This window comes from Aureococcus anophagefferens (assembly GCF_000186865.1).
Source record: "Aureococcus anophagefferens unplaced genomic scaffold AURANscaffold_19, whole genome shotgun sequence".
NCBI classification, from domain to species: Eukaryota; class Pelagophyceae; order Pelagomonadales; family Pelagomonadaceae; genus Aureococcus; species Aureococcus anophagefferens.
Window position 1 is genome coordinate 241,404 of NW_008705579.1, and position 13,476 is coordinate 254,879.

Genomic DNA, 13,476 nt, shown 5'->3' on the forward strand with positions numbered 1-13,476 from the left:
ACGTCGCAGAGCCAGACGACGCGCACGCGCTTCGGCTTCTCGCAGCGCCGCTTCGCCCAGAGGGAGGCCAGGGCGCTGATTAGCAGGAACGTCTGCACGAAGACCTCGAAGAGGCCGCCCACGAGGCGGCACGACTCCTCGGGCGCCGGCGGCTGCTGCCCGAGCCGGCGCATGGCGATGCGAGCACGTCCGCGAGCAATGCTCGCACGTCCGCGAGCAAGCCTGCTATCGGACGGAGCCCCGCGAGTGCAGCCCCATAGCGTGCGTGCTGCACGATGCCGGCAATGACCAAGGTGCCTCGCTTCAACCAAAGGCTGCCCGCAAAATCGACGAGTGCTAAACAGCTCAAACGAGCAGTCTTGCGCCGCGCCGGCGCCGGCGGCCATGCCGACGGGCTGCCGGCTGCGGCCGCTGGGCGACAACGCGGGCCAGCCCGTGGAGCTGGGCGGGCGCAGCACGACGCTGGGCCGCGCCGAGGACAACGACGTCCAGGCGGCGCCGCGGTCCGTGAGCGGCTACCACGCGGAGCTCGAGCTGCTCGACGGCGGCGGCGCCGTGCTGCACGACCGCGGCGCCGACGGCGCCGGCTCGCGCTTCGGCTCCTTCGTGGGCGAGCGGCACTTCCTCGGCGGCTGGCGCGAGGTGCGCCACGGCGACATTTTGCGGCTCGGCACGCTGCAGCACGGCGTCGCGTTCCGCTACGAGGAGGACAGCGGCGCGCCGCTGCCGCCGCCGCCGCGGCCGGAGACGTTCCTCGAGGACCCGAATGCGCTGCAGAACGCCGCGGGCCTGCGCAACGCGCGCGCGCGCGACGGCGAGCGGCCGCCGCGGTCCGCGCCTCCCGCCGGCGACGACCCGCGCGCCGCGGGCCTGCGGTCGCCGGAGGACCGGCGACGGCGCGACGTGCCCGTGAGCGTCTCCTACGCCGTCGCCGACGGCGTGCGCACGGACGACGGCGCGGGGAGACGCGTGGGCTTCGACCGCCGCTTCCCGCAGTCGTCCGCGGACGTCTCCCTCAAGGCGTCGATGGCGAAGGAGCACGACGCGACGCGCCGGGCTCTGGAAGAGGCGCAGCGCAAGCGGGACGAGGCCGACGAGCTCGAGGCCCTCAAGCACCGCCGCCGGGGCCGGCGCCATCCGCCGCCCGAGGAGCCGCCGCGCCGACCCGCGCCCGAGGTGGCGGAGGTGCCCGAGGTCGACGACGACGACGACGGCGGCGACGGCCGCCCCGACGCCGTCCTCGCGCCGCGCCGCGAGTCGACCCGCGCGCGGCCGCCGCGCTACGGGCCGCGCGACGACGAGGACGACGACGCCGGGCTCCGGGCCGCGCCGCGGTCGCCGCCGCCGCGCGAGGGCCGCGTCGTCGAGGAGGGCGTGCCGCCCGCGCGGCCGCCGCCCGCGGAGCAGGCCTACGCGCGGCCGCCGCCCGCGCGGCGGTCGCCGCCGCGCCGCGAGGCCCGGGAGGCGTACGCGCGGCCGCCGCCCGCGCAGCGGTCGTCGTCGGCGCTGAGCGCGATGCGCGAGGACGAGGAGTCGTCCTTCGGCGACGGCTTCAGCGCGCCGCTGCCCGAGCCGCCGAGCCTGGGCGTCGCGTCGCTCGACGCCTGGGGCGCCGCGCTGCCGCCCGTCGTGCCGCGCTTCGGCGGCGACGACGTCGAGCTCGACCGCCTCGAGTCGTCGCTCGCGCCGGGCGAGGAGCGCGCGGTGCTGCGCGCGCGCGAGCGCGCGGCCGAGTCCATGCGGCGCCTGAACCAGGCGCTCGCCGGGGTCCGCCCCTTCGCCGAGCTGCGGCCCCGCGACCTGGGCGCGCCGTCGCCCGGCGCGCCGCCCGCGGCCGCGCCGGCGCTCGTCCCGGCCGCGTCGCCGGTCCGGCCGCCGCCGCCGGAGCTCGAGGACGCGGCCGCGGAGGACGCGCGGCGCGCGTCCGCGGCGTCCGCGGCGTCCGCCGTCGCCGCCGAGGCCGAGGTCGAGCGGCTGCGCGCGCAAGTCGCGTCGCTCACCGGCGACCTCGCGGCCGCGGCCGACGCGGACGCCGCGGCGGCCCGGGCCGAGCTCCGCGAGCTGTCCCGGGCCGTCGCCGAGCTCGTGCCGCGCGTCGACGGCCTCGTGGCGAAGAACGCGGCGGACCTCGCCGGCGAGGGCCCCGCGGCCGCGGCGCTCTCCGCGCAGATGGGCGTCCTCCGCGAGTAGCAGGGCAGCACAAGAGAGCGAAATTCCCAACTTCAAAGGCTCCGATCTCGGCCATTTTCCACTCGTTTCGGCTGATTTTTGGACGAGCGATCATCTCTCGGAGCGCTCTCGAAGCGTGGATGTGTTTTCCGTAACGCGCGCGCGCGAAACACCCACGTTGAAGCGACGTTGAATCACTCTTGTGCTGCCCAGGCGAGGAGGTCTGCCGCGCGCTCCGCGACGACGTCCGGGCCGCTTTGAAGCCGCCGCCGTCGTCGGACTCGGCCTTCTCCGACGACGACGAGGACGACGACGTCGCGCCCGCGGCCCTCGGCGACGACGGCCGGCGGCCGGCGGCGGCGCCCGACGCGTCGCCGGCGGCCGGCGGCCGCCGCGAGACGCGGCGCCAATCGCGGCGCGCGTCCGTCCGCGACGACCGGAGCGCCCGGAGCCGGGGCTCGTCGTCGCGGCGGAGCCGCGAGCGGGGCGGCGCGCGGCGCCTCGAGGCGGGCCTCCAGGGCCAGATCGACGATCTGCGGACGGAGCTCCGCGCGCGGCCCGAGGCCGCGGCGGCGCCGCCGGAGGACCCCGTGCTCGGGTCGCTGGTCAAGAGCGTCGCGGACATGCAGGAGGCCATGAAGCGCGACCGCGACGAGCGGGACCGGAACGCGACGCGCGACGACATGGCCGCGATGCGCGGCGCGCTCCAGGAGGTGCTCGTGCGCCAGCAGGTCGCGCCGACCGTGCAGCCCGCGGCGACGCAGCCGGCGGCGCCCTACCCGCCGCCGGCGGCGCCCTACGCGGCCGGCGAGCTGGCGGACGTCCGCGAGAGCCTGCGGAGGCTCCAGAGCGACGTGCTCCAGGCGCGGCCCCTGCCCGTCGCCGCCGCGGCGCCGAGCGACGCCGGGCCGCCGGCGTGGTACGGCGAGCTCGGCCGGCGCCTCGACGCCCTGGCCCTCGACGTCCGGGGCCTCCGCGAGGGCGGGCGGCGCGACGCGGCGGCGGCCGAGGTCGTCGCCGCGCGGTCGCGCGCCGCGGAGCTCGCGCACGCCGGCCACGGCGACCCGCGCATGCCCGAGCTCGTCGCCGCGTTGCAGCAGCGCGTCGTGAGCCTCGACGGCGAGATCGTGCGGCTGAGGGACGCGGCGACGCCGCGGACGCCGGGGCCGCCCGACGCCGGGGGCGCGTCGCGGCGCCTCCTGGACCAGCTCCAGGAGGAAGTCGGCGAGCTGCGCAGGACCCAGGCGCACGCGAGCGCGGGCGTCGAGGACGCCGTGCAGCGGGGCCTGGCGTCCCTGGCGAAGAGCGTCGACGACCGGCTGCGACAGCCGAGCGACGCGATCGCGGGGCTTCGCCGATCCGTCGAGTCCCTCGCGGGCGACTTCCGGCGGGCGCTCGACGACGGCGACCCGGGCGGCTACGTCGTCGAGGCGCCGGCGCCCATGCGCGTGCCCGACGACGCGGACCTCGCGCGGACGCCGCAGCGGCGCCGCCGGGCCGGGGGCGTCCGCGCGTCCGTGGAGGACGCGTCCCTGGCGTTCAGGCGCGACCTCGACGGCGCGGCGCGGCGTCTTTTTCGAGCATGTGTCGTCGGGAGATCACGTTCCCGTAGGCCTGGCGACGTCCGTGGCGAAGACGCACGACGCGCTGCACGCGCTGACGTCGCGCGACGCGCGCGTGACCGCGGAGCTCGACGGCATCCAGGCGAAGCTGGCGAGCGCCCACGACGAGGCCGCGCGGCGCCACGACCTCATCCTCGACACGCTCCGGTCCGCGCCGACGTCCGCGCCGGACTTTGGCGCGCTGCGGCGGGATCTCAAGGACGCGCACGACCACGCGGCGCGCCAGCGCGAGCGGCTGCTCGAGCGGGTCGCGGGCCAGGGCGACGCGCTCGTCGCCCGCGAGCTCGAGCGCTTCGAGCGGGACGCGGGCGCGCGCCACGCGGCGGTCCTCGAGAGGCTCGAGGCGACGCCCGTCGTCGCGCCCGAGGCGCTCGAGGCGCTCCGCGTCGACGTCGAGAACCTGCGCAAGGCGGCCGCGGACGACTCCGCGGCGCTCGCGCTGAGCCACGCGGACGTCTCCGGCGCGCTCCAGCGGTCGCACGCGATCCTCGCGGCCAAGTACGAGGCCATGGAGGCGGCCATGGCGTTGAAGACGCGGCGCGAGAGCGACGGCCTCCGCGCGGCCATCGACGACCTCCAGGCATCGCTCCGGGCGACGCACGACGCGGCGGCGGAGCGGCACGCGGCGCTGCTCGACCGCATGGAGGCCGCCGACGCGGGCGGCGCGCGCGCCGCGCGCGCCGCCGAGGCCGCCGTCGTCGCGCTCCGCGAGGACTTCGACCGCGCCAAGGCCGCGACGGCCGCGCGGCACGAGGGCCTCCTGGCGAAGCTGGAACTCCAACGGACGATGCTGCGGAACCCGAGCGAGACGTCGACGGAGGCGTCGACGCGCCAGGACCGGCGCCGGTCGTCCATGCAGCTGCTCAAGGCGGACCTGGCCGCGTTGAAGGCGCGGACGGACGACGGCGACGGCCGCGCGGGCGACGTCGCCGCCGCCGTGAAAGACCAGCTGGCGACGTACCTGGCCGACCTCCGGGACGAGGCTTCGGGCGGCGACCAGGACGCCGCGGAGGTGCGCGCGGAATTGCGCGCCCTCCAGCTGTCCATCGCGGAGATGCGCGAGGAGTCGCCGCGGCCCGACTTGCCCGCGGAGGCGCCGACGCCCGCGATGCTGGAGATTCAACGGGAACTCGGCCATCTCTCGGAGCAGCTCAAGCAGGCCATGCCGTCGCCGAACACGGCGCACCGGCGCGCGAGCTTCCAGGTCATGAAGGCCGAGCTGGACCAGCTGAAATCCGCGCAGCGCAACGCGCCCGACGCCGCGGAGATGCTCAAGGAGACCATGCGCGACTACGTGGACCAGATCCGCGGCGACGCCGCCGAGGGCGACCGGGAGATCATCCGCGCGGAGCTGGGAACATTGGCCGACCGGCTGTCGGAGGTCACGGCCGCGCAGCAGGAGCTCCTGTCGCCGCGGGAGCGCGAGGCGGACCCGGCGCTGCTGGAACTGTCGGACCAGCTGGCCCAGCTCCGCCGCGACATGGTGACCCAGCAGCAGCAGCAGCGGCGGCCGTCGTCGTCGAGCCAGCGGCCGTCGATGGTCGCGCTCCGCGAGGACGTCGAGGCGCTGCGCAGCCGCCACGAGGCCGCGCCGCGCGAGGCGCTCGACGCCGTCCGCGGCGACTTCCAGCGCTTCGTCGAGGAGCTCCGGTCCGACTTCACTCGCACGTCGACGGACGAGCGCGACGCCATGCGCGTCGAGGTCGCGGCGCTCCACGAGAAGCTGCAGGACATGCGCGAGGACCAGCTCCACTCGCCGCGCACGGAAGACGCCTACGACCACCTCGTCGAGCAATTCGAAGCTCTGCGAGCGGACCTGCAGCCCAAGGAGCCGCCGAAACCGAGGCAGAGTCTGGCGCGGCGGTCTTCTTTACAGCTCGTCAAGGCGGAACTGGCGGATTTGAAGCGGCGGAAGAACAGCGAGCACCTGTCCGCGGACGCGCTCGACGCCGTCCAGGGCAACCTCAAGTCCTACGTCGACGATTTACGACGAGACATGGTCGCGAGCGGCGACCGCGACGAGATGCGCGGCGAGTTGCACGCCTTGCAGTCGCAAATCGCTCAACTGGCGGCGTCGCCGCGCCTCGCGGAGGCGCCCGTGCCGTCCGCGGCGAGCCTCGAGGCGCGCATCCAGCCGTTCCTGGCCGAGCAGCTCGCTCCTGTCCTCGCCGAGCTCCGCAAGCCGCCGCCCGTCGTGCAGTTGCAGCTCCCGCAGCAGCAGACGGAGCGGCCGGGCCGGCGGAGCAGCCTGGCGTCCGTCAAGGCCGACCTGGCCCAGCTGCGCCACAACCAGCACGACCGGGTCTCGAAGGAGTCCATCGTGCGGTCCGTGCAGAGCGGCCTGGAGACCTACGTCAAGGACCTGCGGGCCGACGCGTCCGCGGCGAGCGACGCGGAGCGGAACGGCATGCGCGAAGAAATCGCGGTGCTCCAACGAGCGCTGAACGACGCCCGGGCCGACGCGGCGGCGCAGCACGCCCATTCGGATCACGGGGCGGCGGACCACAGTGCCCTTATCGCGGTCCAGGCGAAACTGGACGCGCTATCCGCGGAATTCCGCGCGCCGCCCGCGCAAGCGCGGCAGCACCGACGGAGCTCCTTCAGCGCCATGAAGCGGGGCCTGGAGCTGCTGAAACGGAAGCGCCGCGTCTCCGACGCGTCGCCGTCGGCGTCGCCGCTGCGGAGCGACGCGTCGGAGAGCGAGCGCCGGTGCGCAAATCAGCCACCGGTTTGGGATGTCCCGACCTTAAACTTCTCAGCTCGGTCGAATCGAAGTCGACGAGCCGTTTTCTCTCACTGCGCAAGAAGTCGCGTCGAAACCGTCGAATACGCGCATTTTGAATATTTGATTTCCACGCAGGCTCGCTGGACTCGACGCGGCATTCGCGCAAGAGCCTCCGACACTCGGACTCGGGCGTCGTCCGCAAGCAGGTGGAAGCCATGAAGGACCAGCGCGTTTCCGGCGCCGTTCTTTCCCCTGTTTTACTTCGTACACCGCGCCGTCGTCCCAGGTTCCAGAAGTACGCCGAGGACCTACGGAGCGGTTTGGTGGGGGCCGTCTCCACGGCGGAGAAGGACGAAATTAAGGCCGAACTTCGCCAGCTCGCGGCGGAGATGCGCTCGTCGCCGCGCTCGCAGCCGGCGGACGACGAGGCCGCGCGGACCCACGACGACGCCATGGCGTCCATGCGCGCGGAGCTGGAATCGCTTCGCGCGGAGGTCGCGCGGCCGCGCGCGCCGACGCGCGACAAGCGGCGGACGTCGTACGCCGCCATGAAGCACGACCTCTCCATGCTGAAGAAGCGGCCCGGGATGGACGACGAGGCGGTCCGCCAGCAGGCCGTGGAGAGCCTGCGCGGTGACCTGAAGCAGTACGCCGACGACCTCAACGCGGGCGTCGTCGGCGGCACGAAGCAGGATCGCGAGGAGATGCGCGACGAGCTGCGCAGCCTCTTCCAGGAGTTCGCCGCCGCGCAGCAGGACCTCGCGCCGGGCGTCGAGGAGGCCAAGGAGCCGGACGAGGCGTCGCGCAAGCTGAGCGCGCTGACGCGGCAGCTCGAGGCGCTCCAGTCCCAGGGAGTGTGGAAATCATACATTCAAAACGACTTCAATGTGAGCTTATGCGACAGTTTCGACGCAGTCTCTTCTGTTGTGCTTCGAGAACTCGACGAGAGCAATCGATTCGTCCAAAAATCAGCCGAATCGACTTCGATGTGACCGAGCTAGAGAGGTTTGAAGTCTTTGCTGGACAGGGCGTTCCACTGGTTGTTTCCCACACAGGTCCCAGGTCGCCGCGCAGCAGCCCGCGGAGGCGCGACGGGCGAGGGAGACGACCTTCAACGTCATGAAGCGGGACCTGTCCATGCTGCGCAACAAGGACCGGCTCGGCGATCAAGGCGAACGCGGCGCGACGGCCGGCGAGCTCGAGCGCGTCAAGTCCGAGATGGCCGCCTACGCCGCGGACCTGCGGAGCGGCCTGCTCGTCGAGACGAACGACGCGGAGAAGGAGAAAATGCGCGAGGAGGTGCGCGCGCTCAAGGCGGAGGTCGCCTCCATGCCGCGGCCCGACGACTCCGCCGCGTCGCGCGCGCTGGAACAGCTCGCGGAGCAGCTCGGCAGTCGTGTTCTGCGTCTCGTTTTATCCCGGAAAAGTCCTCACCGCGCGCCGTCGTAGGTCTCCAGCAGGCGGCGCTGCCCGCGGCGCACGGCCGGCCGCGGCCGACGATGTACCCCGCGGAGCGGCGGTCGACGCTGAACCACATGAAGGCGGATCTGGAAAAGCTGAAGGCCGCGACGGCGTCGGACAACGCGCAGGCGACCATCGAGAGCCTGCGCAAGGAGCTGGACGTCTACGCGGCGGACATCCGCGCGAACCTGGAGCGCGGCGAGTCGCCCGTCGTCGCGGACCTGCAGTCCGAAGTGCGCGCGCTCAAGCGGCAGCGAGTGCGGATTCCAACCGATTCCAAATCTTCAACCCGAATTCAATGTGCGCTCAATCGAACAGTTTAGACCGGACTCTTTCGCTGTGCCTCAAAACCTCGATGAGAGCAATCGATTCGTCCAAAAATCAGCCGAATCGACTTCGATTGGACCGAGATAGAGAGTTCTGAAGTTTGGTGGGGGGGGGGGAACCTCTGGCACACAGGCAGCAGCTCGTCGAGGCCCACGGCGCGATCCACGAGCGCGTCGCCACGGACCCGGAGACGGCCCAGCAGCTCGCGAGCGTCAACGCGCAGCTGACGACGCTGCAGGCGCAGGTGCTCGGGGCCGTCGACGTGAGCCCGCGCGAGGTGAAGCGCGACGAGCGGCGGAGCACGCTCGCGGTCATGAAGAAGGATCTGGACCGGCTGCGCAATCGATCCAAGTACGACCCGCCGCCCGAGGGGTTCGTCGACGCCATGAAGGCCGACGTCGCGAACTACGTCCGAACCGTCGCGGCGTCGCTCGCCGCGGAGAGCCAGTCGTCCGACGACGACGCCGACAAGGAAGAGATGAGGGAAGAATTGCGCCTGTTGAAGCGGCAGCTCGACGACGTGAAGGAATCGCAGAAGCGCCAGGACACGCCGCGGTCCGAGTCGAGCGAGAGCGACGACGACGACGACGACGACCCGCTGCAGCTCGTCTCGAAGCAGCTCGTCGACATCCAGCAGGCGCTCCAGCCCAAGGCGGCCAAGGACCGGCGCACGACCTTCGCGACGATGAAGCAGGATCTCGAGGGCCTGAAGAAGCGCGCGGCCAAGGGCGAGGCCGTGTCCGACGCGGCGGCGAAGACCGTGACGTCCGACCTGGCGCGCTACGCCGCGGAGCTGGCGGAGACGCTCAAGCGCGACACGGCCGAGGACCGGGCGGAGATGGAGGCCGAGTTGTGAGGACGAACCGTGTTGTGGTGGAAAAAAAAGTTCTCACCCAGTTTTTCATAGGCGATCGTTGCGCGCGTTGGCGTCCGAGGTGCCGCAGCGGGACGACGCGGCGCTCGCCTCCACTTTGAGCACTCTGGCGACCCAGATTTCCAGCATGCAGCAGGCCATGCTCCGCCACGAGACGTCGGCGCCCGTCGTGCGCCAGACGCGGCGCGCGTCCATGGCCAACGTCGTCCAGGATCTGCAATCGCTAAAAACGGACGCGACGGACGAGAAAGTCGCCGCGGCCAAGGAGGATCTCGCGAGCTACGCGGAGAGCCTGCGCCGGGGTCTGGCCAACGCCGAGGCGCCCGCGGACCGCGACGAGCTGAGAAGCGAGCTTACGGCGTTACAACGAGCAGTGGTCGAGCTCAAGGAGGTCGACAAGGACGCCGCGCGGCCGGGACGCTTCACGGAGCTCGGTGCGTCTTTCACCCTTTCCGGCGCGCCGTTTCCGCCCCCGTCTCCCACCGCGCCGTGATCGCAGGCGACCAGCTCGTGGAGCTGCGCAAGGACGTCGCGAAACCGTCCGCGGCGAACCGGCACCGGCGCACGTCCTACGTCGCCATCAAGCGAGACTCTGTGTGGAATTCAACCACTGGTTTGGGTGGTCCTGACCAAAAATTCTCTAGCTCGGTCACATCGAAGTCGATTCGGCTGATTTTTGGACGAATCGATTGCTCTCGTCGAGTTCTCGAAGCACAGCCGAAGAGCTTGCGTCGAAACTGTACGCTCACATTGAAGTAGGGTTGAAGATTTGAATTCCACACAGGCGAGACTTGGAGGACCTCAAGAAGGACCGCGCGAGGACGGGGGGCCTCGCGCCCGTCTCCGAGGACCTCGGCCACGTCTCCGAGGATCTCAAGGCCTACGTCGACGACCTGCGCTCGGCGATCAAGTCGGACCCGACGGCCGACGTCGACGAGATGCGCGCCGAGCTTCGCGCGTCGCCGGCGCCGGCCAAGTCGACACTTCAAACGGGATGAGTGCTACTCGCCTCACGAGTCGCGCTCGCACACCAAGGCGTGCGATGCCTTCAAGCATCTTAGCGAGGCGCCGACCGTGATTGTCCCCCACCTTTTCAACCGCCCCGCGATTCGACTTCGACCGACGACGGCCTTGGCGAGGCGCCGAATGTCTCTCCCACCTTTTTCAACCGCTCCCACGCAGGCGCGCTCCAAAATCACGTCGCGTCGATCCCCGTCGCCGCGGAGGAGTCCAAGGACGACGGTTTGGCGATGATCGGCGCGGAACTGCAGTCGCTGCGCGCGGAGCTCGTCGCGCCGCCGGCCGCGCGCGCGCACCGGCGGTCGTCCTTCGCCGCTCTGAAAGCCGATCTCGTGGAGCTCAAGAAGCGCGGCGGCGTCGACGAGGACGCGCTGGCCTACGTCAAGCAGGACATCGCGACGTACGTCCGCGAGCTCAGGGAGGAGGCGAAGCCCGACGCGTTCGACGGCGACAACGCCAACGCCATGCGCGAGGAGCTTCGCATCCTCCAGAAGGAGCTCGCCGACGTGCGGGACGCGCAGGCCCGGCGGCCGGCGTCGCCGCGGTCGCCGCGGTCGCCGCGGACGCCCCGGGCAGTGTGGATTCCACCCACTGGTTTGGGGGTCCCCACCAAACTTCAGAACTCTCTATCTCGATCAAATCGATGTCGATTTGGCTGATTTTTGGACGAATCGATTGCTCTCGTCAAGTTCTCGAAGCACAGCGAAAGAGTCTGGTCCAAACCGTTCGATTACGCGCACATTGAAGTCGGGTTGAAGATTTGGAATCCACACAGGCCCCGGCCCGCGGACGAGTCGGCGCTCGAGAAGCTCTCGGACCAGCTGTCGAGCCTCCAGGCGACGATCGCCGCGCCGCCCCGGGCCATCGAGGAGCGGCGCCGGACCTACGCCACGATCACGTCCGACCTGGAGCAGCTCAAGCGGAACCGCGGCGAGCCCGACGACCGGCTGAAGTCGCGGATCGCCAAATACGTCCGCGAGATCAACGAGGAGCGGCCCCGGGAAGGTCTCGACTTCGACGACGCCAACGTCGCGGAAATGAGGGAGGAATTGAAGCATCTTACCGAAAAATTGAAGGAGGTCGAGGCCGCGCGGGACCGGTCGCCGCCGCGGACCGGCCGATCCTCGAAGAGCTCGAAATCTTCCAAGAGCTCGCGGCGCGACGACGTGCTGAGCAGCCTGGGGGATCAGCTCGCGAGCCTTCGCCAGGATCTGGCCGCGCCGGCCGTCTCCCGGCAGCACCGGCGGACGTCCTACGCGAACATGAAGCAGGATCTGGCCGTGCTGAAGGACCGGGCCGCCGCGGGCCGCGAGCTGTCCGGCGACGCGCTCGCGACGGTCAAGCACGACCTCGCCGCGTGCGTCGCAGCGTCTGTTTCACTTTGAGTGTTTGGCAGTCCTCTCTTCCGCGTGTCCGCGGGCCTGGGGGCACGACCGTCAGCGTCGGCGCGGCCGTCGGCGTCGGCGCGGCCGTGGGCAGGGCCGTCGGCGCGGCCGTCGGCGTCGGCGCGGCCGTGGGCAGGGCCGTCGGCGCGGCCGTCGGCGTGGGCAGGGCCGTCGGCGCGGCCGTCGGCGCAGCCGTCGGCGCGGCCGTCGGCGCGGCCGTCGGCGCGGCCGTCGCCATGCCCGAACCGGAGCCCCAGCCGAACCGGAGCTCGGACCGGCGCCGCCGCCCGAGCCGGGGCCAGAGCCCGAGAGCGAACCCGAAAGCGAACCCGAAATCGAACCCGAAACCGAATCCGAAAGTGAACCCGAAAGCGAACCCCAGGTACGTCGAGGACCTCAAGAGCAACACGATGACCCAGACGGCCTCGGACCGCGACGAGACGCGGGAGGAGCTTCGCAATCTGCAAGCGACGCTCGCGGCGATCCCCAAGGGCGACTCGACGTCCGCGGACGTCATGGCCGCGTTCGCCCAGCAGCTCGCGTACGGCGCCGGCGTCCAAAGCGCGACGCCGTGGACGCCCGAGGCGCCCGCGCGACGCCGTGGACGCCCGGGCCGTCCGCGCGAGACTACTCCTCGACGTCGTCGTCGACCGCGTCTGCTGGAGCCGTGGCGACCTGCCCCCGCGCACAGGTCCCTGCAGGCCGCCGTCGCCGCGCCGCCCCAGGCGAGGCAGCACCGGCGCACGAGCTTCGCCAACTTGATGAGCGACGTGGAGCAGCTCAAGCTCAAGCGCGTTTGCGGCGTCCCCGTGTGTGCGTGTGTGTCTCTGAGTTTTAGTCATGACCGGGCGGGTTCGGCGGGGCGGGGGTTCGCGCTACACAGGCGCGCGGAATGATCGGTGCGTGTCCGATGGCGGGGAGGATGGACGGGCTCGATTGTGGGTCGAGCCGCGTCGGCGGGAGGCGGAGGAGGATGGACGGGCTCGATTGTGGGTCGAGCCGCGTCGGCGGGAGGCGGGGGGGGACGGACGGGCTCGATTGTGGGTCGAGTCGCGTCGGCGGAAGGGAGAGCAAGCGGCGCCGCGACCTTGGCCGCGCGGGCCGCGGCGGGTGCTCGTGGAGGCTCGGATCAGCTGCGCGTCGGCGGGCGCTGGATGGTGGGGGGGGCGGGAAGAGCACGCGGCGAGCAGTTCGCGGCGGGCCGACGGAGCAACGCGTGCTCGTGGAGGCTCGTATTGGCTGCGCGTCGGCGGGCGCTGGATGCTTCGACGCGGCTCGGCCACTTCTGAAACGACGGAAGCAAGACCGGACCGCGCAGAAGACTTTACTCGTCCTCGCCGTCCCACGACGACGACGACGACGACTCGCAGAGCTCCTCGGACTCGAACGACGCGTCGTCGTCCTCCTCCGTGGCCTGGTGCGCGCGGCGCGCCTCGCGGACGGCCGCCGCCGCCGCGGCCTTGGCGATGGCCTCGTAGTCGACGCGCGGCTTCTTGGACCGCGGCTTCGCCGAGCCGCCGCCGGGGCCCTTCTTCTGGCTGCGCGGCGGCATGGTGACGAAGCGGCTCGCGCTCGCGGCGGTCGCCTTCGCCGGGTTCGAGGACGACCAGGTGCTGCGCGAGACGGGCCGCGTCGCCTTGGGCACCTCGGCCATCGTCGGCCGGTTCTTGGCCTTGGGCGCGCCGTCCGCGGGTTTCGCGCCGGTGGCCGCCTTGCGCGGCGTGGCCTTGCGCAGCGGGTGCGTCCCGACGTAGGGCGCGCGCGGCGCCGCCGAGAGCGTGGCGAAGGGGTCGCCGGGCGCGCCGCTCTGCGCGCGCGCGGCCGCGCCGAGGGCGCCGGGCCTCTGCGGCGCCGCCGGGGCCGCGACGGCGATCGCCGCGCGCGAGGCGGCCA

At 72.0% G+C, this 13,476-nt stretch overlaps 2 protein-coding genes across 2 annotated transcripts in view; one reads left to right on the top strand and one right to left on the bottom strand.

Annotated features, from left to right (window-relative positions):
• Positions 1-384: 384 nt before the first annotated feature.
• On the top strand, positions 385-10,857 carry AURANDRAFT_66051 (hypothetical protein; the record flags this gene model as incomplete). The annotated part of the gene is made up of 11 exons (XM_009041130.1): positions 385-2,175; positions 2,391-3,753; positions 3,782-6,298; positions 6,652-7,372; positions 7,572-7,912; positions 7,966-8,203; positions 8,437-9,156; positions 9,212-9,612; positions 9,678-9,774; positions 9,963-10,107; positions 10,405-10,857. The coding sequence occupies 11 exons, from the start codon at positions 385-387 to the stop codon at positions 10,855-10,857; spliced, it is 8,787 nt and encodes a 2,928-aa protein (XP_009039378.1).
• A 2,050-nt stretch (positions 10,858-12,907) lies between these two features.
• Positions 12,908-13,476, bottom strand: part of AURANDRAFT_66052 (hypothetical protein) — a gene marked incomplete at both ends in the record, with an annotated part of 3,021 nt that continues 2,452 nt past the window's right edge. Inside the window, one exon of the mRNA XM_009041231.1 lies at positions 12,908-13,426. Coding sequence (XP_009039479.1) covers positions 12,908-13,426 — 519 coding nt within the window. The remainder of the gene's footprint in view (positions 13,427-13,476) is intronic.